Below are 25,961 nucleotides of genomic sequence, written 5' to 3' on the forward strand. Positions count from 1 at the left end.
AGATGTGTACGTGTGAGTGTTTGCATGTGTGTGCGAGTGTGCCAATAAAGAGAGAGCAGATTTGGAGACAGCCTTGACTCCTGCTGTTTGCTTTGTTCATTAAGAGGAGATGAGCAGATGGTTTGCTGCTCTGTTGTGTCGTGCACTCTCTCTCTCTCCCTCACACACACACATTCAGGCCTGTCACCTTAGCTTCATCCTCCATTTATCTTTTCCATGACACGTTTCTCGGCAGGACAATGTTACTTTGTGTGTGCAAGTGAAAGAGTGTGAAACAGGAGAAGTGTGCCCAATGAAGACACACTAAAGCTTTTCCATTCAGCTGACTCCGAGGTGGTCATCCAAAAAAGGTGATGACTCATTCGTTAATGCATTTGTGAGTCACACTGCGTATCTAAGGAGGACACAAAGTACAGTAGCACGCAGTGGGTCAAATGTACCAGGAAATGACACATTTGGAAAAATCCATACCTTATCAGACCCAGTTACAAAGTACAAATATTTAAACGGAGGTCAAGTTTCATTGTAACCCTTTTTTTGCTTGTCGAAACACGCTAATCTGATTAATATTGTGATATTTATTCACTTCACGCTGCTGCTATTTTGTCCTTGCTACCTGCTGTTGACTAAAATTGACATCACAGTGGAATTGAGTGCTCAGCTCGCCACAATGTCACACCTCACCTGTTTTGGGGACCTGACTACATTTTGGATCATCATACATAGACAAAAAGAAAATGCATATGGCAAGAGAAATGCAAAGACAAATCTTAATATTAAAAAGTATTTGTATTGTTTTGTCAAACTGGCCTACTGCATAACATACACCATACATGTACTGACTATACAACATGCCTTTTCTGGATTATAAGAACAAAAAGCATTGACTAGATATGTACACGGCTGGGTCTCAAGCTGTATTGATCGCTTGAGCCCAAACAAAAAACAACTACGCTCCTCGTCGACGGTCGAAAGAAACACAAACAAACACATCATCGGAATAAAGGAATTGCTCTTACTACTGTCCGGGATCGGGTGATAAATGCAATAAATTAAAGGTAGAGAAGAGTGGAAAAGTTCAAAGGTGTCCGCCATCTTGCTTTCAATACATGCCGGCTGTCTGCAGGAATACTCGGCCCTCTGAAAGAGACACGGAAAGAAAGGCGGCGAGATTAATTTGAGCGGCTTTATAGCGAATCCTCCAAATGATCATCAAATTTGATGCCGTAAGTCTGCCCGCATTAGACCACGTAAGCAGAAAATGCTTCACAATATAACGCCGGCCATCTGGCCAGGGTACCTGCTACAGATAGCGGCTCATTTGGGGGAAATTCCCCGGGTGGAGTTGATCAAAGTATGAGTGCTGGAATGGGCCCAAAAAAAAAACCTTCTGCGTCCTGTTACGATAGAAGTCTGGTGTTGGTGGCTGATTTCTCTATTTTCAATTTATTAGGAAAAGTTTGACTTGACAGTCAGCGTGTGGACAAGGGCTCGGGCCCATTGGAGTGCCTCAAATGAATGTGCGGATAATACAGGGAGGAAACTCAATAGGATTTTTTTTTTCTGAGCACAGGAGTGAATATAACAGAAAAAAGATGGACTTCCTGATAGCAGAATGTGCTTTGTGCCATCAGTTCATTAGCGTGATGAATATCGTACAAGGGTCCTGCATCGCTTTAACTGAAGAGCAGGAATAAAAAAATAAAAAAACTGTTGATAAGAAAGGTTTAACTGAAGGCCTTTTTTTTTTTTCTTCAAGGCGTTTGATCCCCTTTTTCTGCACGATTAAACTTGCTGGCACAAAGGAAGCGCATCTTGCCCCCGCCGTCTGACAGACAATTCCCCTTTAAATGATTTATTACTGGGTGTTAATTATGCAAATGATGTCCAAACAAACTCATCACGAGAACAATTAAGACAGCCGTTAATTAGTGGCCAGTTCTCTTCTTGCTTCACTGGCGTTCAATTAAAAAAAAAAGCGCCTTGGAACAAGCTCGCTGTCTGCTGCGGCCGGCCCGGGGTCCGGTCCATTGGGGAGGGGAGGGGGGGCTTGTGTGGGGGGCGTAGGTGGTCCACTGCCAGGAACTCTGGCTTTTTTTTCTCTCGCTCCCTGTCTGTCTAACACGTGGCATTTCGCTTGTTAATCCAATGGTCGCGTGGACAATAGCGTGGGACAAATAATAAATATATTAAACGTCGCGGTGCATTAAAACCCAAGGAGCAGTCAAGCGTGGCGTGTTTCTCAGAAGTGCTCCCTGTGCGAGAAAAAAAAATATATCACTCAAAATTATCTTCCGGCAGACCGATCAGCGAGGCATCGAGTGGGCAAAAATGATCAATGACTTCCTTGCTGTGTGGGAGCTTCATTTGGTTGCCTGTTTGCAGCTACATTTTATTTCTACTTTTTTACTTTGATTTTTCAATGTCAAACTATTATAATCCTTTGTGTTATTTTTTTTGTGCGCCTACAATAGCATACATGACATCCTAGTTGAGTTCAAGCCGGCTAACAAGGACACAAGCTGTTGTGATTCGCAGCTGGATGGTTCTTTTGTTTGGCACCTTGCACTGTTGTCTTAACGTCCATCCTGTCGTCCTCCAGCTTGACAACGTCCGCGTCCTGGCTCGCAGACTCTGTCGGGAGAGAGGCGGCGGATGATTGATGTGCTGCGCTTTGGTCATTAATGAATAAAGGAAGTCAATTATAAAGCTAATGAACAGTCCATGCTGTCGCCAGTAAACGCTTGTTGACATTTATGTAAAAAAAAATAAAAAAAGAAGCTTGGTGTTTTTGGCATACCCGGGAGCACGCTGGCGGCGTGCTGCAGGAAGCCGTGCTCCGCCTGATCGCGAAGTTTCACCTCCTCCTCCAAGGCCTCCTGAAGTCTCCTCTTATTCCTCTTTTCTTTCTTCAGTCGCTTTTGGATGAGAACTGAAAGAAAGCACAGGAGGAGGACAAAAGTGATAGCCATGAAGCCATCTATTTGTTTTGGCTCATGTGCAGGCTGACATCATATCATGAAAACTCAGGTGAGATCATCATGCATTAGGTCAGCGTTGCTTCACTCACTGTTTGGGATGGATTAGCTCTTTTCTGTTTTACACGCTTGAACTTATGGTAACATGTTTTTTAGCCACATTGTAGACATATTTGAACACAAATATTGCAGTAGTAAACACAGTATTAATTGTAGGCGGGGCCCTGTAGGGCAGCACGTGACATCACCAAGTCTTAGCGTGAGTGTGAGCTGTGGTCGACAGCAGCGTGCGCATGACTATGTTTCAGGATATTACTTGACTCCAATGTTGCATAAATAGCTAAAAGTGAGTTAAGACACTTTTTGAGATAAGAGTAGTGTTTTGCTGCCATGTGGTTGCTTCATATTGCGGTGGAACTATGTTGCAGTGAATTTTCAGCTACCTCTGTTCTTCTGCTCCATGCTCAGCTGCCTCTCCAACGTCTCTCGCAGCTCCCTCTCGCGCACCAGTTCCATCTTCAGCTCGGTCCTCTCCAGGTGGTCCTGCTTCTCCTGCGCCCGGGCGTTCTCTATGGCAACCCTCAGCAGACCCTGCTTGGAGACACACACAGGCGCACATCAACAACAGGTTACACGCTGGACGCCAACGGCCGGGAGCCACGCTAAACATTTGCCGACCGCCGCTCACGGCCCCAAAAGAGGAATTTGCAAACGAGCTTAGGTGGGAATTGTTCACGACAATCGGCGGTAAAGATTTTAGCCACGCTTAATAACTATAAAGACTTTCTGTTGTGTCACCATGCAAGTACCACATCATGTTAGGCACTTGCTGAAACTTGCAAAATATAAATAAATTAAAGAGATTCAAGAGATTTCACCTGAACAAATATACTGCAGCATTACATAATAAAACAAATTGGGTTTTTTTCTTCTAAAAAGCAAAACAAATATTTCAATGGGAGTTTTTCAGGAAGGTGGTTTTACTTTTTGGCCATCAATAAAAACATTTTTGGATGATTTTTTTTTTCTCTTTTAACAATGGGTAGGCAGTCTTCTGATGTCATTCCCATTTTCGATTTCTAAACATTTTATTTATAAAAAAAATAAATAAAAATAAAAGTCAAAAGTATCATTTTTTCCCAGAGTCAAGATTTTTTTTTCCTTTTTCACAGAGTGAAAACCAATCCGGCGGTGACTAGTCCACAACAAAGACACGCGAGAAGCAGGTCAGCGCACGCCCATTGCAAGTTAACCATATCCTAAATGTCCGCCTACTCTGTTATTTAACCATTGGCGCTCTTTCTGAAGTCGCCCTTCTATTCATCTCCGAGTATAATAACGGCAACAAAGCCCCGGCAGAGCCTCACCTGGATGTTGGTGAGCAGGGTCTCTATGGAGGACAAGCCTTCCGGGAAGATGAAGGGAGCGTGCTGGAGACCTGCCGGGAGCTTGTGTCCCGCCGGGTGCGGCGCCTTCTCGCAGCCGTCCCGGCTCGGCGGGGGGTGGTGGTACACTTGTCTGTCAGCGGCCAACGGGTTGGATTCTGACACACATTGAGGGGAACATTTCTCAGGCCCTTAAAGAGAACAAATCAACAAAAGAAGTGATACCAAAACCTGATGTCGTGCTAAGCAAAACAAAGGTCGTCGACTGCTTTCCAATTTATATTTCACCTGTAATTAAATTCAACAAACGCTCTGCAGCTTCAAGAGGAAAAAGAGAGAGAGGCTCTCCCATATAAATCACAGAGACATTTTCTCATTCTGCCCGTAAAGCATTTTTACGAGGACGGGCCGCATTTTGACAGCTGCTGCGTAAAGTACTTTTGAATTAAAGTCTTGTTCTTGTGACCAACGCAAGCGAGCTGCACACTGTTGAACAAATTCGGCCAGATGCTATTTTGGTTCTCCGCAACACATTTGAATAATTTACAGCTTTCTAATTTGTTGAGTGAATTCCTTGTAAACACATAAAAGCACATATTAAATGGGTGTTTACACTAATCTTTTGTCCCGGTTTAGGATTTCTCTTTTTACGGCGTGGCAGTGCGCCGATTGATAATGCATCACAGCTTGACGTGGCCATAAAAAGCAGCAAAGAAGAAGAAGCTGCATTATGGATGACCATCTGTTTGTACACGTGAGGAGCACGTGTGTGCCTACTGCATGGCAGCGGCGCAAAGTAACAAAGTGGAAATGAGTTGATCGTCACAGACGAGACGTGCCCCCAACGCGGACAAACGATTCCGAAAAAGTAGAGAATAATTGAAAATAAAGCTGCTCTCATATACTTTGGGAATGTCAAATGAATGGGTCAAAGCACACGTTGGAGAAAAACAGATCTTTCTAATGTCTAAACATTAGCTTTCTAGGCGCTAGCTATAAGCTAGCTTGCATGCTAACAAAAGGCCAGTGGCTCCACTTGGTCACCTCCTCGCTTGGAATTTGCAAGGACAACACTGAGCTGTTCCGTAATCTGTGTCCTGCGGTGAAGACGCATTGTCGGCATGTCGCTATCTTAGCGCAGTCAGTCCTGTTTTCAACAATTATCTTCAAACGTTTAAAACTCATCCAGGATGTCACTTGACAAGATCTTTAAATACATTGTCTGCAGTTTTTTAGTTTGACTCAAGGGATTGAATAAATAATTCCACTTATAGCAGTATCATTTAGCACGTGGATTTATTAAGTTCACCATGTGTGTACTTTGCCATCTGTGTTGCGAGGTACTGAAAATGAAGATGTGCAATTTTTTCAAATCCACGTCAGACACTTTTATTTGGCTCGGGGAGTGTCCGTGGAGGGCTCGTGGAGCTTAAACATGCACTTTGATATTCTGCCATTTTTTTCCTCTCTCTCTCATCCATATGTGACAAATGACAGTGTTTTCTCCACTTAGCTGACCGCAGCATCTTTCAACCCCTCCCAAAAAAAAGTGCCTGCCATGGCCTCATGTCTTGGCAACTGTCACATTCAAGGTGTTTCACAGATGAGAAGCATCACCCCCCTCTACACCCCCCCCCCCCCCCCCACACACACACACACCGTCGTCTATTACTTTCTAGCTAAGAGTATTGCTCTGCAGAGAAAGGTAATTAGCAGGTGCTGGCGAGCTCAGCGGAGGGCATCCAACGACACTCCTGTGGCTCACACACACATATACGTCCACGTACACACTCACGCACACACATACTGATAGCCCGCTGAAGTGCGCAGTCAGCAGCGTGGGCTCCCCAGGCTCCTTGGATGTGACTGATCCTTTATTGAGTTACTGTTTTACGCCTACTTTACCTCACTCCCGCTCTCCCTCTCTCACACACACACGCATCTGCGGGCCCGTTTGATCATTTACCCATCTCCCTAACCAAGGTCACTGTTTTCTCCCCCCTCCTCCTCTTAAACTTCATTGCTCTTTTTTCCTGCACTCTTATTCCTCTCCAGGCCGTCCCCAGGGGGCATCGAGCATCACCACGTGAAGACTGCCAGTCAGTGGAAGCGAGAGAGAGAGCGAGAGACAGAGAGAGACAGAGAGAGAGAGGGAAGGATAGAGCTGAGGGCGGGGAGGGGGGGGACAGAGATGGAATAAAATTCTGCTGATGTTTGGTTAATGGGAGTGAGGTGTCAGGGATGGCCTCTGATCTTTGCTGCATGGATACGTTGTTCAAAGAGCGCGCGAAACAGCACACACAGCCAAATCTGATTCTCTCTCACGCACACGCATGCAGATTCAAGCACAATAGATTGACAGAATGACAGCGCCGACGTGCCCTTTGAAAACTTTACCCCCCCCCCCCCCCCCCTCGATCAGCATGTAATCCGGCAAATGTACGCAAGCTTCATTTGCATGCGGGAAAATCAATTCAAAGTCAATTGCATAAATGCGGCGGCCGCCCGAAGGAGGCCTTTGCGCGTCACCGTCACTGCTTTTGTCAATATGTTCACGGCGACCTGACAACCCCCCGTCAAAAAAAAAAACATACCTGAGGACGCCTTTGTGATTTGGGAGATTTGATTTCAGGAATAATGCGATTCGGCATTAGAATACATTTGCACGGGCGCTCCCGTCTTTATTTTTCTGCTGACTGTTTGTCCTTGAGCAGTCCTCATTAAGCTAATGCAAAGCTCGCGGACAGAGAGAAGCAAACAAACTGACGTTGCAGCGCCGCGCCGATGCTGGGGCCCTAACGACAGGGAGGCGGGTCGTTATGCAGATGAAGGCCGGGAGCGCCGCCCGGCTCGTTAGGCCGCCGCCCCGCAAAATGGCCGTCGAACGGAATTTTCCACCTTTGCTCTAAATAGGAGGAGCAGAAGGCCATTATCCACAAATGACGTCGCCCGCACCGCCTTGAAACCTTAATTTCAATCCTGACAAGTTTTCAAAATGAATGAATGAGTTTGTTCCTGTTTTCGAAGATCCTGCAAAGGACGCGGTGTTTGCATGGATTATTCAAAGTATCCAAACCTCCTATTGGCAGGCTTTGTTGTCTGCTTATTGATTTGTCCGCGGAATAATCATTACTGATTAAGCATCTGCAAATGATTAATGGCTGTGACAAGAACATCTCGGGAAAAAAAAAAACTCCTTGACCCAAAGTGGATGTTGGACGTGTTGTCTGAGCGCTAGAGTTGAACACTTCTTCAACCGAAGCCCGACCCGCTTTTCTTTCAGGTTTTGTATGCCGATCTTACCTTTGTCAGTGCGCCCCCTTTTGCTTTCCATCGAGTCGACTTCTCTGAGGCCCGACTGTGCCAACATGCAGTGACTTAAAGTGACGCCATCGAAGAGCTGGTCTGAAATCAAAACATTTAGCGTGTAAATATTTGCATTTATTGGTGATTGTTTGAGGGAAACAATGGCGTCAGTACATACGTGTGTTTTCTACGGCGCGGTCTATGTGAGAAGGCGAACTGGACACGCTGCTGTGATTGGATGACAGCTGAGCTTCCTCCAGCGAGGGGGAAGGGGAGGGGCTGTCGTCGTGCATTCGCTCCTACGGTCAAACCGGAGGATAGATAGACATTGATGAAACTCACAATTCAATTTTACCCAAATCGGAATCCGTTCCCATTTCGCAAGACAACCGCAACATGAGCCAGGTGTACCTAATGAAGTGGCCGGTCACGTATCTAAAGATGGAAACTGTGATGTTGCCCTAAAGTTTTTCCCAGGACAACTGGGAGCACTGCCACGAGTCTTGGAAGCTGCGAGCCGTGCGAAAACTTCCTCCTTGCAATCAGGAGTCAACTTATTTTCCTTCTTCTTAAAATGTGATGTCAGACTTTTGAGTCACATGCAATAATCGTGTGTTATTACAGAGAGTTGAGTTTAATGAATCTTTAGGGAACAATTTTTTTGTGAATGGAAAAATAGAACCTTTTGGGCGCAGCATGTCGGTTGCGGCATCTATTTGGAGGCACACCAAAATAGTCCTGTTCAAAAACAGTCCAGTGCTTTTAATACACTGAAAAAATAAAACTTGGCAAAACTTTTGTTCTACGGGAGCATTCGACCAAGACGGTTGCGCTGCGACATGGTTTCACCTTAATGACGGAGGCGGGGGGCCGGACGGCGGGGTTGGCGCGGTGGAGCTGCGCCATGTTGGCGATGCTGGCCAGCGTGCTCAGGCGATTCATCTGGCCCATCGCCATGGAAACGGAGGCCGGTGCCAGACTGGCCGGGATCAGGGGATGTGACATCATCATGAAGGGCAGCTGGTCCAGAACTTGAGAGGGAGAAAACAACAAGATGAACACTTATCTTTTTTCCCCTCCACTTATAAGAGGAACCTTCAGCAAACGCTGCGGAGGAGGTCTTGTGACTGCTAGATTGTGAACCCATTCAAGGACCCCAGAAAACCGGAACTGCAATGTCAAAACGTTGTGAGTTAGTTGCGATGCAATGATATTCTTGTGCTTAGCAGAGCACAAAGACGAAAACGTGATGATGTTCTCACTGTCCGCCTCACCGGCGTCAAACCACCACTTGTCCCTTTTGATTTTCCGCTGTGCTTTCACCACTTCCAAGAAGCGCACCTCATCTCACCGCGGCCAATCTATTGTTCACAAAGCTCTCTTTAAGTCGAGAATTGAGCGGCTTTAAAGGGAAATCCCTTCTCTCAACAGCACCCCTGTGGCTTGTTGACGTCCCTCTGGTCCGAAACACAAACAATTCCGTTGGGGGGGTAGAGGTTTGACATAAATATTTATCATTTAATAAAGGCACAAGCAAAAACAAAAGACACACACGGCGAGGAAGTGGAACAAAAGAAGCTGATGGCAGTGCTGGTGCCGGGCCAGCAAGGCATGATGGGTAATTATGCACACAAAGGAGGGCAGGAAGAACACAATGTTAGGCGCCTTTCTGCACAATTGTCATAAATAATGTGAAAGCAATGAAGAGGGAATGAAGGAAGAACAGTGAAAGAAAGAGAGGAAAGGAGAGAGAGGAAGAGAGGGAGGAAAAGAAGGAAGGAAGGAAGGATGTGAAAAGGATGACAAATGAGCATACAAGTGACAGTAAGTGATGGATGGAAACCTAGAAAAAAGGCAAAAGTGATGAAGGGATGAAGGAAGGGATGAAGGAAGGAAGGAAGGAAGGAAGGGAAGGGAGGGAGGAAGGAAGGAAGGAAGGAAGGAAGGAAGGAAGGAAGGGAGGGAGGGAGGGAGGGAGGGAGGAAGGAAGGAAGGAAGGAAGGAAGGAAGGAAGGAAGGAAGGAAGGAAGGAAGGAAGGAAGGAAGGAAGGAAGGAAGGAAGGAAGGAAGGAAGGAAGGAAGGAAGGAAGGAAGACTTGCTTACGCTGCCAACAATAAAGATGTGAATTGACTCTTTTGCAACACTTTAACTTACAAAAGAGAGAAAGGTTGGCAAAAATTGGCCAATTATTTGACGATATTTTTCCAGGGGGGCTATGGGATGAATGTCAAGAGGCAAAAGAAAAATGACACTATAATCTCCTGATTTTTGCTGATTCATCCAGCTACTATCAGCGCAAAAGTGTCCGGTGAGTAAGTGAAAATATGTTTGTGGTTGTGCGTGTTTTTGTCGTACTGCATGCTTCCAAACAAAAGAAAATGTGAGCGGATGGAGACAAACAGCCGCTGCCTTCTTCTCCGTCACCACCTCTTGCTATCATTTCATTCTCACTCGCACCTTCCCCCTTCTTCTCTTTGGCCCTCCCATTGCTCTCTCTTATGTTTCATTAAAAAACATCACAAGTCAAAGTAGCGCTCTTCTGTTTATCCAAACAAACCATTACTGTAAACAAACATTTCCCAGAAGATCTTGTTAAACGCACAAATGGTTTGCACGCGGAAAGGTGTCGCGCTCAGCATTTGTGTGCGGGCGAGAGCCGCCTTTGTGCTGCTTCCAGCCCGAGTTGGGGTCCGGCACTTCTCATAAGGCAGTGGGTGGCGCTATGAGGGAAAGAAAAAAAAAAAATGTCGTGTGCATGTGTGTGTTTCCACTTGACTGTAGCATTAAGAGTGATTAAGCTTTACAGGTTTCTAATGGGTGGTGGTAACCATGCCACCCAAGTCCACACAGATGCTATCGGCGCTGGTAAACAAAGCTTACGAGCGGACGCGAAGACCTGAAAAAACCCCTTCAATAGAAACTAATAATAGTAATGAAGGCAACATAGAAAGGGACGCATAATTTAAACTGTATGTCTGTACGTGTGTGTATGTGGCGTCCCAGATTGATAGTGTATTCCACACAGGCCTCCGTATAAGCCCTGTCATCTGTCTAAACACACTGATGTCGCTTTAACCTGTCGATAACGGCAGGGGGGTGAGGTGTGTGGGAGTGGAGGGGTGAGCGGCGCATCCGGCCTGTGAGTGTGTGTGTGTGTGTGTGTGTGTGTTGCGCCATCGATTGCCCGTCCGTTTGTCGTTTGCATTCAAGGTAGTGAATTAGAGAGAAAGCTATTGATTGGGCTTCGGCCTCTCATCTTCGTCAGCTCTCTATCTCGCGCTCAGTCCATCTCGGTGGGCAAAGCACGCCACGCCAGGCGTGGCCACCTACGGCCCACTCTGTTTTTTAATCCGGTCCGCATTGCTATAATATGAAGTGCTTCCCTGCTTTCGCTGACATTGCAAAAAAAAAGCCATGCGAGGTTGTTTGGAGATTCAAAATTGTTGTTTGCGGCCTGCCTTGGTCTGGCGACCAATCCAGGGTGCATCTATCTGAAATAAGATCCAGCTCACCGTAGAACCTGAGCTACAAGCTTGGTCTTGATATCAATTTAAGTTGTAAGTGAACGTTTCCCTCTTAGGGGAAACATGATGATGTCACATCCTGCGTCCAATCAGCAGCATGTAAACACAGCTGCATGATTCGTTTTGACAGCACAGCGACGTAAAATGTGCGGCATGTTGTAACCGAGTAACCAAAGAAGTGTCTGCGCCTTCATGATTGTGTGTGTGGACAAAAAGAGATAAATGACACCGACCCAATCCAGGACTGTGGTCGCCGTTCTCTCCGTTGTGGCAGCCATGTTGCTGGTTGCTATGGTAACCACCCATCTCCAGCTTGATCTTCTTAGCCAGGGCGGACAGATCTGCGACAACAGATGAAAGCAAGACAAGTGAAATTGACCTCCATGGAATTTTAGATCTAAAAGACAGCACTTTTTTTTTTTTTTTTTGCAGAGGCAAATTTGCATGAATGGGCAGTGCCCCACCACATCCAGCAGATGGCGCTGTGGTGAAAACAGCTTGTTACTTTGTCCTTTAAAAATTAATCTTAAATTCAAATTGTGAACTGAAACTTCTTAAGTGCATCTCTATATATAAACCAAACGTCACGGGAAGGTATTGACATTTAATCTGTAAAACATTATTCAAAATAATAATGACTTTTGAAAAGGTAGCTGACATCATCAGCCAGGCCCTACTTTTTCCATCTATTGTGCATCAAAAACAGTAGACAGGAAGTTGCATGAAACACGCCATGAAAGGCACACTGATGTAACTAAACATAACCTCCTTAAGCTGGGGCGAGAGGAAAGGCGATCAATAGCAGTTGGATCAATGGGCCCGCTGGAAGATGAAGCTCCACTGCTGGTCGTCATTCATTGCGACCGCTCGGGTGCACCACTCATTTCGTTTGGCAGGGAATCAAGACGGACATTCGTCTCCCTCACACGCGCAACACAGCATTTGGAAAGAAATGAGATTTTTTTTTTTTTTTTTTTTCAAGGTTGGACTGTTTTTGCCTTCTAAGACAAGAGCGGAACACCATTTCATTTCTTCTCTGAACCTCGGAGAGTCCTCTGACCCCGCGAGGGCAACCTTTCGAAGTCATACAATTAAATATGTCTTGCGCTAGTTAATGCGAACAAACACGGCGAATTATTAAAAGTGGACAACTGTGCAAACACCAGCGAGGAAATACAAACAAAGCCGTAAGTCTTCATTTCCTGATCTTGATGTTCAAACGTTAGCACTGAGCTCAACTGCTCGCTTGTTTTCTTTCTTTCTTTCTCCTCCTCCTCCTCCTCCTCCTCCTTCACACAAAAGATGCTCTGTCCCACCAAAAACGTCGACAACCACGACAAATTGTCCCCTTTTCTCTTCTCATCTTCTCCGCTGCCCTTTTTCCTCGCCTTACTTTTACCTTTTCAAAATGTCAGCATCACAGCGGGCCGCCCCGCCGCCATGTTGCGTTTGTGTGTGTGAGGGAGACACTAAGGAGGGGATCACATCAAACGACGGCCGCCGCCTTTTTTTACGCTCAAATGTCCTGTCTCTGCCTTTCTCTCACTTTGGCTTCCTCTCTCTCATGTGGGCCTGCCTCTAATCACGAGCGCTGACATTGCCGCCGTGCACTCTCCTTGAGGTGGGAACGAGAAGGCTTTTTTTTTTTCCCAGAGAGAGCAACAATCACACAACACACACACATACATACAAACACACACCCTTTGAACAACAGCGACGGAAGTGGCGGCTAATAGAAAATCTTTTGAGGAGCAGAATAAAAAGATCAGCTCGCAGAGACGACACAAAGACAAGGGCAGCTTTGAGATCGGTCAGGTGCCAACAATTACTTTTCTGCCTCTCCTTTTAAACGCGCGCACACACACACACACACCAGTTTAATAACAAGGCGCAATGATACGACCTTTAGGAGGCTTTTGACTGATTTAAAAAAGCACTTCTAAAGCCCGACTAATATGGATTTTTTGAGCCAGATGCTGATTCTGATATTTTTCCTCTTTATTTGGTGCACGTGACGGTAAGGCAACACCAATATGGCAAAAAGGCCAACTGCAAATTGAAATACACACCATGCTTTCATTTTGAAGTTGTTCATGGCGGCAGATAATTAATAGCGCACAAGTTTTGCAGGTTTGAAGATTACAAAAGACTTTTGTGAACTTTGTAGTTCATCTCGGGGGGAAAAAAAAGTAGACCTTCCAACTTTTTTTTTTTTTTATACGAGGTGTCAGAAGTGTGTGTTAATCTTTTTAATCAGTCACCTCATTCAACTCCGCCCCCTCGTCCTTCTACTTGTGCGGGTGATGGGTCGCCAATGTCACCTCAGCCAAAATGTGTTCTGCATATAAGCGACCTCCATACTTTTATTTTTTATGGGACTTGTCATCATTAGGATCACAGGGGAGCCCACTTTGAGCAGAGGCGGGGTAACTGGACTGGTCGTCGGGCAATCGTGGGCCACCTAACGACTCACGTTCACGCCACTAAATCATTGTGCTGACATTTGGCCAATCCGCTATTGTTCTCAACCTGACGGCTGCCAATTATTAGATTTATTCATTGGCAATCATGTCAAAACTGCAAAAAGGAAAATGTGGATTATATCACAAGTATTGGGACACCTGTGCAAAACAAGAAGCAAAAATGTTTTGTCCCTTTAGGAATTCCTCCACACCAAACTCCTACAAGGATACCAATATGGACCAGGAGGATGTGCCTTTATTTATTTATTTATTCATAATGAAGAAAATATGTGTTTATTTAATACAAATAAAAAATAAATAAATAAATAAATAAAATATTTTTTTCTTGATGGCAATGGGATCACCGACATGCGCAACCGGTGTCGCACGTCTCCAAACGTGTGTGACATTTTACAGTTCCCGTGTGTGTTTTGCCGCTTTGCAGGTAATAGCGCCGAGTGCTGGGTGGTCACCTGCGGGAGGCATGATCCCGGCGTGCATCAGACCGCCGTGGGACAGCATGTGGTGAGCGGCGCCGTCAGTCACCGTCTGCAGCCTCTTGGGCGGTCGGCCAGGCCTCGAACTGGGGAGCACAACATCGCTCGTTAGTCACTTTGGTGTTTTTTTGTTGTAGTTGTTGCTAAGACTGAGATGGGTGGGCCGCCCATGTGTACAAAAAGTGGCCTTCAAGTCTATAAAATTTGACAAGTGAAATGTGAGTGTTTTCCTGGAACCAAAAGCAAACGTGCCCTCCCACCCCCGTAAGTACGAGCAAAGCAAAAAAAGGAGTTTGCCCCTCATGGCGTCAATAAAGCGCCTCATTACTGTTCAGCTTACTCGTTCATTTGTGTGCTTATTAAATGTGTGTGCTCGCCCACTACTCCTTCTTGTCTCACTTGGCCATTTGTTGCTGTTTTTTTTTTTGTTTTTTTTCTTACCTGGAGCAGACTCACACTGGGCCAATTGTCTTGAGCCCAGTTTGCCTCTCGCTGCATCGTCCCCCACTGACCAGCACTCAACTGCGCTCAAGCGCCTTTATGCATGTCATCACTTTATGCTAGAAGACCACTTGACTATTTTTTGACTCCTTACAAGTTGTCGTGGTGATTTTGAGCAGATGAAGAAGTACACTACTAAGTGAAGGATTTTGGGTTTACAGGTGAAAGTTCAGAACTTCTACCTAAAATTCTCACATCTTTGGTTAGCGAGGATTAGCAAGTGGGGCGATGCTGCGATCATGCTAATACAAATTTTGCTCATATTAAATACACTTTTTAAAAGTAAAATTTCTGCCTTGTTTATAATTTGGCCTGTATTTCGATGCTGGTCATAATGATTGGAGCTCAAAGTAATTCTTTAGATGTAAAACGTTGTGCACCACTTTGGATGACGCCTGAGCCCGGCTAGTCTAGCGATCCTGACGTCACGTCGTGCATTCTTCAGATTGGGCCGAACATGCTCAATCAATCCTATTTGTGGGCCGGCCAGGGGGGTTGGCGAGGGGGCGCGGCGTTGGCGAAAAGCTGTCAGACATCACTTGGGCTCTGACTAAACGGTGTGAATGTCCTGACAGGGGGAATGACACGGGCCGCATCAGGCTTAATGACAAGCAGCGCGGCTCATCTCCCCTCATACTACACACTTCATAACACGGTACATGTATGCCCGCGAGGGATATTAAAAGAGGGAGCCCGGCCAGCCAAAGTGTGCAGAGGAGGGAGAGATGAAATATACGGAAGGAGGGTCCGAGAGATTAAAAAAAAAAGAGATCGAGAGGGCGAGAGACGAGCGGCAGCCGCTTCCTAGCGTGGGGTGTCTTTGAGCAGATTTTAATTAGAATCTAATCCGGCCGTCATTAAGGCCCCATAAACGAAGCTGTCAGTCAGGAGATTAATGGCGCCTCATTTGCATATTGCATATAATTCATCAATTACCCGGCAGAAAGGACCAATCCCCTGTTGACACACCCACTGGCTGCGAGTGAGGCGAGTGTGTGTGTGGAAGACAGAAAGATTATGTAGCCACTAACTGAGAGAAAAACAGGTAGCTCCATCACGTGTGTGAGTGTGTGTGCAAGTGAGGCAGCTCCAAGCAATATGTGTGTATATGAAGTGCTCAAAGGTTAATTTGATGAGCCGATGAGCTCCACAGTTCCTGCCCTCGGTTTTAATGAGTTGTTATTATTGTCTCTTATTATGGGCCCAGACCGACTGGGATGTGACAGCTGACATCAGATATCACACACACACACTCCTACACACACGCACAGGCCGGCGGCACAGAAACACACTGAGGTTTTCGCACAGGAATGTGCTAAAGGGATTTGTTGGCAAATGTACTCACATTTGCCAACAAAGTAAAGTCATGAAGTCTTTTTGGGAGGCAGTGCATGCTGACAGGCTGCTTGACTTCAGAGTTGTTTGAATTTCAAAACGTCTTTCACAAGAAATAATGGAAAGTGAATGAACATAAATATTAGCTCCCTAAAGTTTTACCCAGTATTCCAGAATATCAATATGACTGAAATATTCATTTTAGGTTCAATACGAAACAAAAAGTGCAGTGCTGCCTTTTACGACTGACTAAATTCAGTAGCTCAACGTAAAATAAACTTTGGGAGTTCCTACTTTATTTTTACAGTGCATGTAGTGACATACTGTGCAGTACAAAAGCAGGATACATATTTTTAGGCGGCTAGTTTGTAGCTAAAGCGCCCTCAACTGATAGCACACACTTCAAATGAGACAAAAAGCACCACTGGAGGGAAATAAGACAGCAAAAGTGCATGCTTGTTTTTTTTTCCCCTTTCTTTTTTACTGCAGCCGCTTCCCTTTCCCTCACAACTGTTTATTTGCGCACACTAATTAATGGCCTGTGCGTGCTGATGGCTCCATACACCTTTGCGCACGTAGAAGGGGGAGAATCAGCTACACACTGAAAAGAAAAAAAAAAAAAAAAAGAGTTGGAACCTAATTTTGTGTTTAGTCTTCAAGTGTGTTGATACATCAAAGTGACCCGCAGAGGGAGGTCTGTGTGTTGTTGCTCATGTAAGTGTGTGTGTGTGTGTGTGTGAGGTTGAAGAGCGCTGGGTTCCCTGAGGTAGGATTAATGAAAAAGCCTTTCATGGAAAAGTCATCAAGCTGAGGGGATGGAATGAGAGAGAGGAGGGGTGAGAGAGAAAACAGTGCATTGTGTGTCTATGTGTGTGTGTGTGTGTGTGTGTGTGTACGCGCGTGTGTGTGTATGTGTGTGTGTAAGGTGTGCACAGAGGAGGGGGTGTATGGCTTATGACCTCTTTGTCTCAAACTTTAATTAAAATCTCACCCAGACGTCCTCCCTCATGCCAGCACTGGCCACACACACACACACACACACACACACACACACACACACACACACACACACACACACACACACACACACACACACACACACACACACACACACACACACACACACACACACACACACACACACACACACACACACCACACACACACACACACACACACACACACACACACACACACACACACACACACACACACACACACACACACACACACACACACACACACACACACACACACACACCACACACACACACACACACACACACACACACACACACACCACACACACACACACACACACACACACACACACACACACACACACACACACACACACACACACACACACACACACACACACACACACACACACACACACACACACACACACACACACACACACACACACACACACACACACACACCACACACACACACACACACACACACACACACACACACACACACACACACACACACACACACCACACACACACACACACACACACACACACACACACACACACACACACACACACACACACACACACACACACACACACACACACACACACACACACACACACACACACACACACACACACACACACACACACACACACACACACACACACACACACACACACACACACACACACACACACACACACACACACACACACACACACACACACACACACACACACACACACACACACACCACACACACACACACACACACACACACAACACACACACACACACACACACACACACACACACACACACACACACACACACACACACACACACACACACACACACACACACACACACACACACACACACACACACACACACACACACACACACACACACACACACACACACACACACACACACACACACACACACACACACACACACACACACACACACACACACACACACACACACACACACACACACACACACACACACACACACACACACACACACACACACACACACACACACACACACACACACACACACACACACACACACACACACACACACACACCACACACACACACACACACACACACACACACACACACACACACACACACACACACACACACACACACACACACACACACACACCACACACACACACACACACACACACACACACACACACACACACACACACACACACACACACACACACACACACACACACACACACACACGGATTTTGTGTTACAAAAAAAAAAGGCATTACAACACATTGAGTCCTGTCCTGTCCTGTGTGTGGCTTACCTGTGTGTAAAGTGAAACGCCAAACATGGCAGCTGGAGCTTAACGCAGGTGGAGGAGAAAGGAAACATAACAAAGATGACAGATCTGGCCAAAACCACGCCGGCGAGTCGGCAGTGGGAGAGATGTAATGAAAGAAGAGGAAGTGTGAGAGTCAAAACAGTGGAACGGCTACAGGCTCACACCAGGTGCTGATAGGGAGCAGCTGCGTGCGTGTGTGTGTGTGCTCCTCAGACAGTTTCCGGAAGTGTTTCTTTACTTAACTGCAGAGAGTACGAAGCATCTTTTTACACAAATGGTCAAAATCTACAAAATAAAGAAGAAGCAAAACTGATTGTTGCTAGTATTCCTTAGCAGCTGTTCTCTCTCATACAAGAGGCCAAGAGTGCTTGCTTCAAGCTTGTACTCTCTCAGTTGAAGTTTACTCTAAAACCTACACATCGAGAAGAAATCCACATTGTCTGTTTAAACACCAAAACATTCAACTAAATATCATTTTGTGTGACGAAAAGCTGCTTGCTAGCTGGCTAGGAATTAAGGAGAAACGCCATAGACAGGCTAGCAGAAATTAGCAAGAGAAATGTTAATTAGCCCATGTGACAATGTGCGCCTGTTTTCAACTTGATACGTGTGCAAAGGTGCAGATCGATCAGCATCATTGACACCGAAGTGACTATTTGTGTAAAAAAAAAAACACAACTAGCTTACACAAGATTTTGATTGGAATACATTAGCCGTCCGTTTACAATACCCGTGACGCCCATCCTTTCAATCTGTGTTTATCACGCCGCGTTTGTATTCGCCGTCACGGTCGGCTCTGATAAATCATAACCATGGCCATCATCACCGTCATCATGGCCGCCGCCGCGCAACGTCAGACCGAGTAAGATTGATCGTCGCGTCCCGCCTCTTAAAACAAAGACAGATCGCGAAAGGCGAAAAAGCGAGATGTGCTATTGTTATTAAGGAGGCTTGAGGGATGATGTCATGAGAGGAGCAGGGAGGACAACACACACACACACATCCACTCACACACACAGGACGTTTGATCATGGCAAGAATCCGATTTCCGAGACTGATACCGCCTTGCATTCCTCTCCGACATTCCAGGGTCAAGACGATGTCAAGACTGTGTGTGTGTGCATTTGTGTGCTTTTGTGCTCACTCCATTAGGGGCTGTCGGAGATGATGCGGAGGTCCCCTATGTCACCCCACTCTTCACAAGACAACATCAAAAGAGCGCCAGGGTTAAAGTTGAGCTAAACACAGCAGCCGAAAAGACACACACACACGCACGCACACAATGCCCCCCTTTTAAGACCCCTCACTCTAATGCTGCTCACTTTGACAGTGAGTTATGGTATAGCAATGGGGCTCGGCTTTGAAGAGTCCACCTTCACACACGCACACAAACAAACACACACACACACACACACACACACACACACACACACACACACACACACACACACACACACACACACACACACACACACACACACACACTAATGGGGTGAAAGGAACTCATCCCAGCATTTTTCCTCATTCGGACAAGCCAAAATGTCCCCCGCTAAGACAAATGTCCCCACAATAAAAGGTTGGAGAGTTGATGAGGGTTGAGCAATACAAAGGCAGAACGACAAGTGCGCACACACACACACACACGCACACACTTGCTCGCACTCCACACGCCGACACACACAAAGAGCGTTTTTTGTTGCACTCTGCAGGCCGCCTCATCTCATTTATCATTTATCATCATAACAGATTCTTCGGTCTCATGTTTATTCTCCACCTGCTTCACATTTGGCTCTTTTATAAATGACCTGCTTCAAAGACACGCGCACACGCACACACACACAGAACATGGTTACAAAGTGCTGATTCTGTTTCAGCACCAGTCCATCTGCGGTCAGCCTCTTAAAGGGCCAGTTGGCCTCAACGTGAGAAACTTTCTGGGTAGGCTACATTGCACTGTTAGCATTAAGTTGAAGGTTTCTATCAACATTTTTAGTTGTTCTTCATCTTTTTTCTTCAAGTTCTACCAAAAGAAATGTTTAAGTGCCACCATAATGACCAATTTAAAAAATAGAGTGCTTTTATTCTTCAAATTATTCACTGATGTGTTCCTTGGGGCTACGTCGATGACTGCTAAACTAGCGCTAGCACACGTGGCCCGCCTCTTGCCCAAAGTTACAGTAGCTGCGATCACTTCCAGCTCAAGTGCAAATAAACGTTACACAACACAGACATGTTAACGACTATGTGTTCACGTTACACCTTCCACCGGGCGAATGAAGGTGACATGAAGGAGAAAAGTTGCATCATTTGCCTCGACTGGCAGCGCCGCTTTGAGTTTCACGTCATTGTGTGTCTAAAAGTCGAAACCATGTGTTGCCTGTGACACATGCTCTCTTCTTTTTAATAGTAACAAGAGCTCCGGTTTGTCACATTACACTTCTTTTATGTGCCAGCGTGCAGAGACGACGCACACACACACATTTACACAGCTTGACCCGATGTGTGCTTCTAATAGAGAATGAAACTGTTCCTTTGTGAGCGACAAAGAAAAGGACCAAGGATCGGGTTGCCTCCTCCACCGCCGTGTTCCCTCGGTGGAACTAATGTCATTTAGCCAGCCGGGCCAAGCAAACAAGCAGCCGTGACCGTGCGTGTGTGTGTGTGTGTGTGCGTTGTTGTTCCACCTTTACATGAATTATAACTAGGCTTTGGCAGTGAGAAAAGTCAGGCCTTCTTCATGGTTGAGTCACTGTGAGCACAAGTGTGTGTTTTTGTGCATGTGTGTGTGCATGCGTGTGTGTGTGCACAGCAGGGGTGAAAGCAAGGGACAAAGATGGATAAACAGGACACTTCCGTGACCGCTCCTTCAAACGCTTTCATTTAAGCGACCAAAATCGATGTTTACTTGTTCCGTCATTAGCCTTTAAAGAAAGCCGAGCGAGCTGTTGTTTGTCCCAGCGGCTTGTGCGACCATTCTGGTCCGACACGTAATAAGTGACGGGCTGTCTTAATCAGTAACCCGTTGCGAGAGAGAGCTTCTCGGAACTTTATCTTTTTTTCTTGCTCGCCGACTCGGACTACCGCAGCGGGAAGTTGACACAACAGCACAAATAAGGCCTCGCAAAGTCGTTTGAAGACTCCTAACGAGTGATCTCCTCAGATCTCATTAACTTAAGACTGTTAGGGTGTTGTGTGGATAATTGAGACACGGCGGAGGGTGTGCACTTTTCTGCCGTGTGTAGAACAGCGTTCCCATTAACACCTGACATGGAAGAAATCCCCCAGAGACTTCCTGAGACAGATCTGGATTTTGTCTTTTTTTTTTTTTTTTTTTTTTAGCTGCAGGGTCTCACGTGTGGGTGGCGGAAGTGGAAAGGGAGTTTAGTGTCATATGCTTTTAATACCTATTCCAATTTTTATTCACTCCACAAATTAGCTCATAAAACAGGCCATAATATTAGGTACACCTGTGCAATCTAATGAGATCAGTGTCAAAAGGTCGTAAGATAATATGACTGGCTTTGGATTTCACCGACGAGAGCGGGTCGATACCTCTGGCCAAACCTGGCAACGCAGTCCCACACCACCAAAAAACGACATTGCAAACATTGTTTGCTCGTCACTCAGTGGCCATCCGCTTGAGAATTCAACAGCATGATGGGTTGATTTACAGTTGGGCTGATGAAGCTTTCTCCATCCCCATCCTTGTTGACATGTCCTCATCTGCATTTAGTGGCAGGTGTAAATTGGATTATTCACGCACCAGGGAGCTGGGGATTAACTACCACACAATAGCAATTCCCCAAACCGGGGGCGCAAACTTCTGCTGGCAAAACCCGTGCCGGTCGGCGAACGGCGAGGCACCGGGAAGCCACAAATCCCGGCCAATTTAGCCTCTTTCATCGCGACATCGCCACGGTATATTGGACTGATGACCCGTGCGGATTGGTCACCAACGGAGCTATGCGAAAACACAGCTCATTTGCATAATCTCATCATAAATACCGAGAATTCATTTAATCATCTTCTCTGTTCTGAGGCTCTGGGCTAAAGAGTGTTGATATGATAAGACAGTGAGTTATTAAGGGAGGAGAGAGAGTGAGAGTGAAGGGATCACAGAGTGAGCTTGTCCTGATTTGAGCTGCCGCTTGGGGCCAAATGAAAATTAATTAATTTCTGTGAAGAATCAATTTCTAAGAATGACAGTGTTGGATTCGGCGTGTGCTCGCCCGCTTGTGTATATGTCAGTGTGTGTGCGTGTGTGTGTGTGTGTGTATGTGTGTCAACCAGAGCGAGAGATCACAGCCTACGATAACACGACAAAGTTTGCGTGTTGTTTTTTTCCCCAACGAGGATTACTCGAGTCCATTATCTACGCCATCATCGCTCTTATCATGCGTTAAAATTATGATTAGCAACAGAGCAAGAAATTAAATGTGGCAAGTCAAAAAAGAGAAAGTTAACCGGTTTCACTCAGTCGGAGATGACATATCCTGGCCTATTACGGGATTAATTTGCCATCATGAGTAACACTCAATTTTCAATGTATGTACAGTATTGGAAGAATGGAGTTTCGGGGGAAAACAACGATGCGTTCACTGCACCTAGGATTTAATGATCACAGCCGTGACTTGATTGGCATCCCGGACACAAACGGAGGTTAGTTCACCTTAAATCAGCGATTCTTAACCTCTGCACTCTGAGCGATAAGCAGATGTGCCTGACGGAATTATCCAACTTCACTGTTTTGAAATTTCACGGTCATTACAAATAATGTATCTTCGTTCATCTATCTATGCTAATGACATATAGGGGCAGGTGAAATGATTAAATACTTTTCCACAAAATGGCAGAAGAAACACTAAACCTGTTGCAGGTGATCATCAAAACAGGCAAATAAAATGAGAGTAAATTGTCATTATTTCAGCATCCACTGCAAAACGACCACATAACTCCCAAAATTCAAATTCAATCACAGTTGACGGAGCTCGACTGACGATAGCAAAAATCTGTGAATAACTGACGCTGCCCCAAAAGTGATTTGACAATGTTAATTATTATAACTTGCCCACAAACTATGAGCACTTGAAGAGAAGCTCACAGCACTTTAAATGCTTACAAGCATACTGGAGATAATATTTTGCCACACAAATAATATTGAAAAGTTATGATTTTTTCCCCAAAAATGTGAATAGGTGTGTTTTTTGGAAATAACAGGTGATAGGTTACCTAAACAAATCTGGAAAAACAAAGGGTGAATTCACAAACGTTGAACCATATGGGGCTCCATTTGTATTTCATGCTTTACAGGGAAAAAAAAAAGTAGAAAAAGTTTTGGGTTTTATTTTCTGGAGCTGTATTTACAGCACTCTTTTATAATGTAAAAAAGTATGTAGGGAATAAGAACGTTTTTCAGTCCATAAGGGAGGACAGTTTAAAAAAAAAAAACGGAATGGGCGGGGGAAGTGTACCGTAGTGGAGTTTTGCAGAAAAAACAGTAATGCGTTTACGTCACCTGGGATTTGTTGACCCCATCACTGACAAACAAGCTCACCCTTGACCCTCCCCCACACGGGGGTCACCCACCCACCCCCATTCCTCCCCGTCCCAGAACCCCTCTCGCGTCCGGCCGGTCTCACCTCGCGTTGGTACAGTCGCTGTAGAGCGTCTCGAAGTCCTGCCTGGAGATGAGCTTGCATCGGTTCACGCCCGGCTGGATGGCCCCGAGTCCCCGGAGCACGCGGACCTGCTCCACGTTACACACCACCGGCGTGATGTCCAGCCTCTTCAGCTTGGTGTAGACGGTGTGGAGCCCGCCGACCAGGTGCTTGAGGAACACGTCGAAAGCCTGCGGGAGGCAAATGAGCTCCGTGTCTTTGACGGTGAACGACGCGAGCTTGGCTCCCTTCACCTCCACCAGCCGGCACTCGTTGTTCTGCGGGGTGCTCTCCACCGGGGACGGAGTGGCGTACACGGGCTTGTTCCCGTTGCCGGACACTGGGACCACACCGATACCTATGCCGACACCGCCGCTCTTCAACTGGGTACCGTTCGGGAGTAAGAGGTCCGCCCGGAAATGGTGGAGCAGCGCCGGACGCGCGGCCGGAGGAGCCGGGGAGGAAGTAGCGGACGTGGCTGCAGGTGGCGGTGACTGAGTGGCCGGGGACGCGGAACTCGCCGCCGGGTGGTGGCCGAGCGGAGCCACGGGTAAAAGAGTCGGTGGGGCTGGAGTTGCCATGTTGGGTCGCGCGAGTCAGCCAACCGGTGGCGGTGAAAGCAAACAAAAAAACAGGAGCAAAAAGTCAACTTGGGAGTCGATGAAAGTAACTTTGTCGCTTGACTGCTTTGAGGGAGTCTGAGGAGCGACGACGAGAGGATGGAAGGAGCGCAAAGAGCAGACTTGAGCGAGAAAAGAGATCACATAGTTGATTGGGAATGGAATGGAGGCTTGTCTCACACAAGGAGATGCTCCTGTCACATTATCATAAAGAGGAGGAGTCTGGACATATTCTCACACACACCGAGAAAGAGAGAGAGAGAGAGCGAGAGGACGAGAATGATTAGCCTACATAAAGTTCAGATAAGCCTCTTTACCAACGCCCAATTCACACATTTCATAATTCTTATTAATGCTGATGATAAGTTTAACTGTGGCACCCAAAGCCTTTCTCACGAAACACATTAAAACCTCTGTAATCTTCTCCTAACACTTTTAGAGCTCACGTTATACTTTGAAATAGATGCAAGTTGTTATTTTTGAGCGCAAACATGCCCTAAATCTGAATCTTATTGAAAAACAAACAACTGAGAGCTACTTCTTGAAAGTTGGATACGTAGAAATTGGCAAAAAACAGTCATTCTGACAACTTGGCAAAGTCTTTCAAACCTACTGCAAAGTCGTGTATTTAGTAAAACATCAGCTAAATCTAAAAACTGTATTTTCCCCTCATGAATTTAAATCAAATTAAAACCAATTCAGAAAAGGAGGCATGCAAAGACATCCAAAGCTCCTAATCAGTCCGCAATAACCTTGCCTTGCCAAATTGACCCTTTTACCTGTTCTTGTGCACACACACACACACGCACACACACACGCACACACACGCACACACACATTGCTGTCATTTCCATATGGAGCTTGCAGTCCTTTCAAAGTGGCTTTCACGGAACATTGTGCTGATAATGATCTCGGCGGCGAGGGAGTGCCTGTACGGATCTCCAGAGACCATCTCGCCATACGACAACTGGGGGGGGATAAAACTCTGACTGTACTCCCAACTCAAAGGACTCCAACGCTTTTTTTTTCCCCCCTCCCACTCCGACAAGACACCCACCCCACCCCGGCTAACCCTCTCCAATAAGCCCTCTTGTGTTTTTTAATTGGCAGAAATTAATCTTTAGGATGTAGATGGTAGATTTACATTCATTAAAAGTCAAGAGAGGAAGCCAGGCTTGATGCTAATCAAATCTGCTTAATTATGCTTAACATGAGTATCTCCGGGGGGACGAGGGGAGCGGGGGGAGATAGCAAACTCCAACTTTTTACTTTTTGCCTTTGATAACTCCTGCTGAGTCTGGCCTTTTCTCTGCCAAATAGAAATGTCACGACTCGGGCGCTCTCCATCTGTA

General features: G+C 46.0%; 1 protein-coding gene across 3 annotated transcripts; it reads right to left on the bottom strand.

Moving 5' to 3' along the window:
- Positions 1-770: 770 nt before the first annotated feature.
- On the bottom strand, positions 771-25,600 carry dachc (dachshund c). Of its 3 annotated transcripts, XM_037271392.1 has the most exons (12): positions 24,244-25,600; positions 23,972-24,180; positions 14,130-14,239; positions 11,428-11,535; positions 8,519-8,700; positions 7,848-7,968; positions 7,667-7,768; positions 4,346-4,521; positions 3,422-3,572; positions 2,801-2,932; positions 2,563-2,634; positions 771-1,140 (listed from the first exon to the last, which is right to left on the bottom strand). In XM_037271392.1, the coding sequence occupies exons 1-12, from the start codon at positions 24,568-24,570 to the stop codon at positions 1,103-1,105; spliced, it is 1,728 nt and encodes a 575-aa protein (XP_037127287.1). In that variant the 5' UTR covers positions 24,571-25,600; the 3' UTR covers positions 771-1,102. The 3 variants fall into 3 exon arrangements, with proteins under 3 accessions (XP_037127287.1, XP_037127285.1, XP_037127286.1); XM_037271390.1 differs by having other exon boundaries at positions 23,972-25,598; XM_037271391.1 differs by having other exon boundaries at positions 3,422-3,569; positions 23,972-25,594.
- Positions 25,601-25,961: the final 361 nt, after the last annotated feature.

This window comes from Syngnathus acus, chromosome 15 (genome assembly GCF_901709675.1).
Source record: "Syngnathus acus chromosome 15, fSynAcu1.2, whole genome shotgun sequence".
Taxonomy (NCBI): Eukaryota; Metazoa; Chordata; class Actinopteri; order Syngnathiformes; family Syngnathidae; genus Syngnathus; species Syngnathus acus.

Coding starts and splice junctions, on each gene's coding strand:
- dachc (XM_037271390.1), bottom strand. CDS start 24,570: ATGGCAACTCCAGCCCCACCGACTCTTTTACCCGTGGCTCCGCTCGGC. Junction 7,969..8,518: donor CCCCCGCCTCCGTCATTAAG/GTGAAACCATGT, acceptor GTTTGACCGTAG/GAGCGAATGCACGACGACAG. Junction 7,769..7,847: donor CCGCGCCGTAGAAAACACAC/GTATGTACTGAC, acceptor TTTTGATTTCAG/ACCAGCTCTTCGATGGCGTC.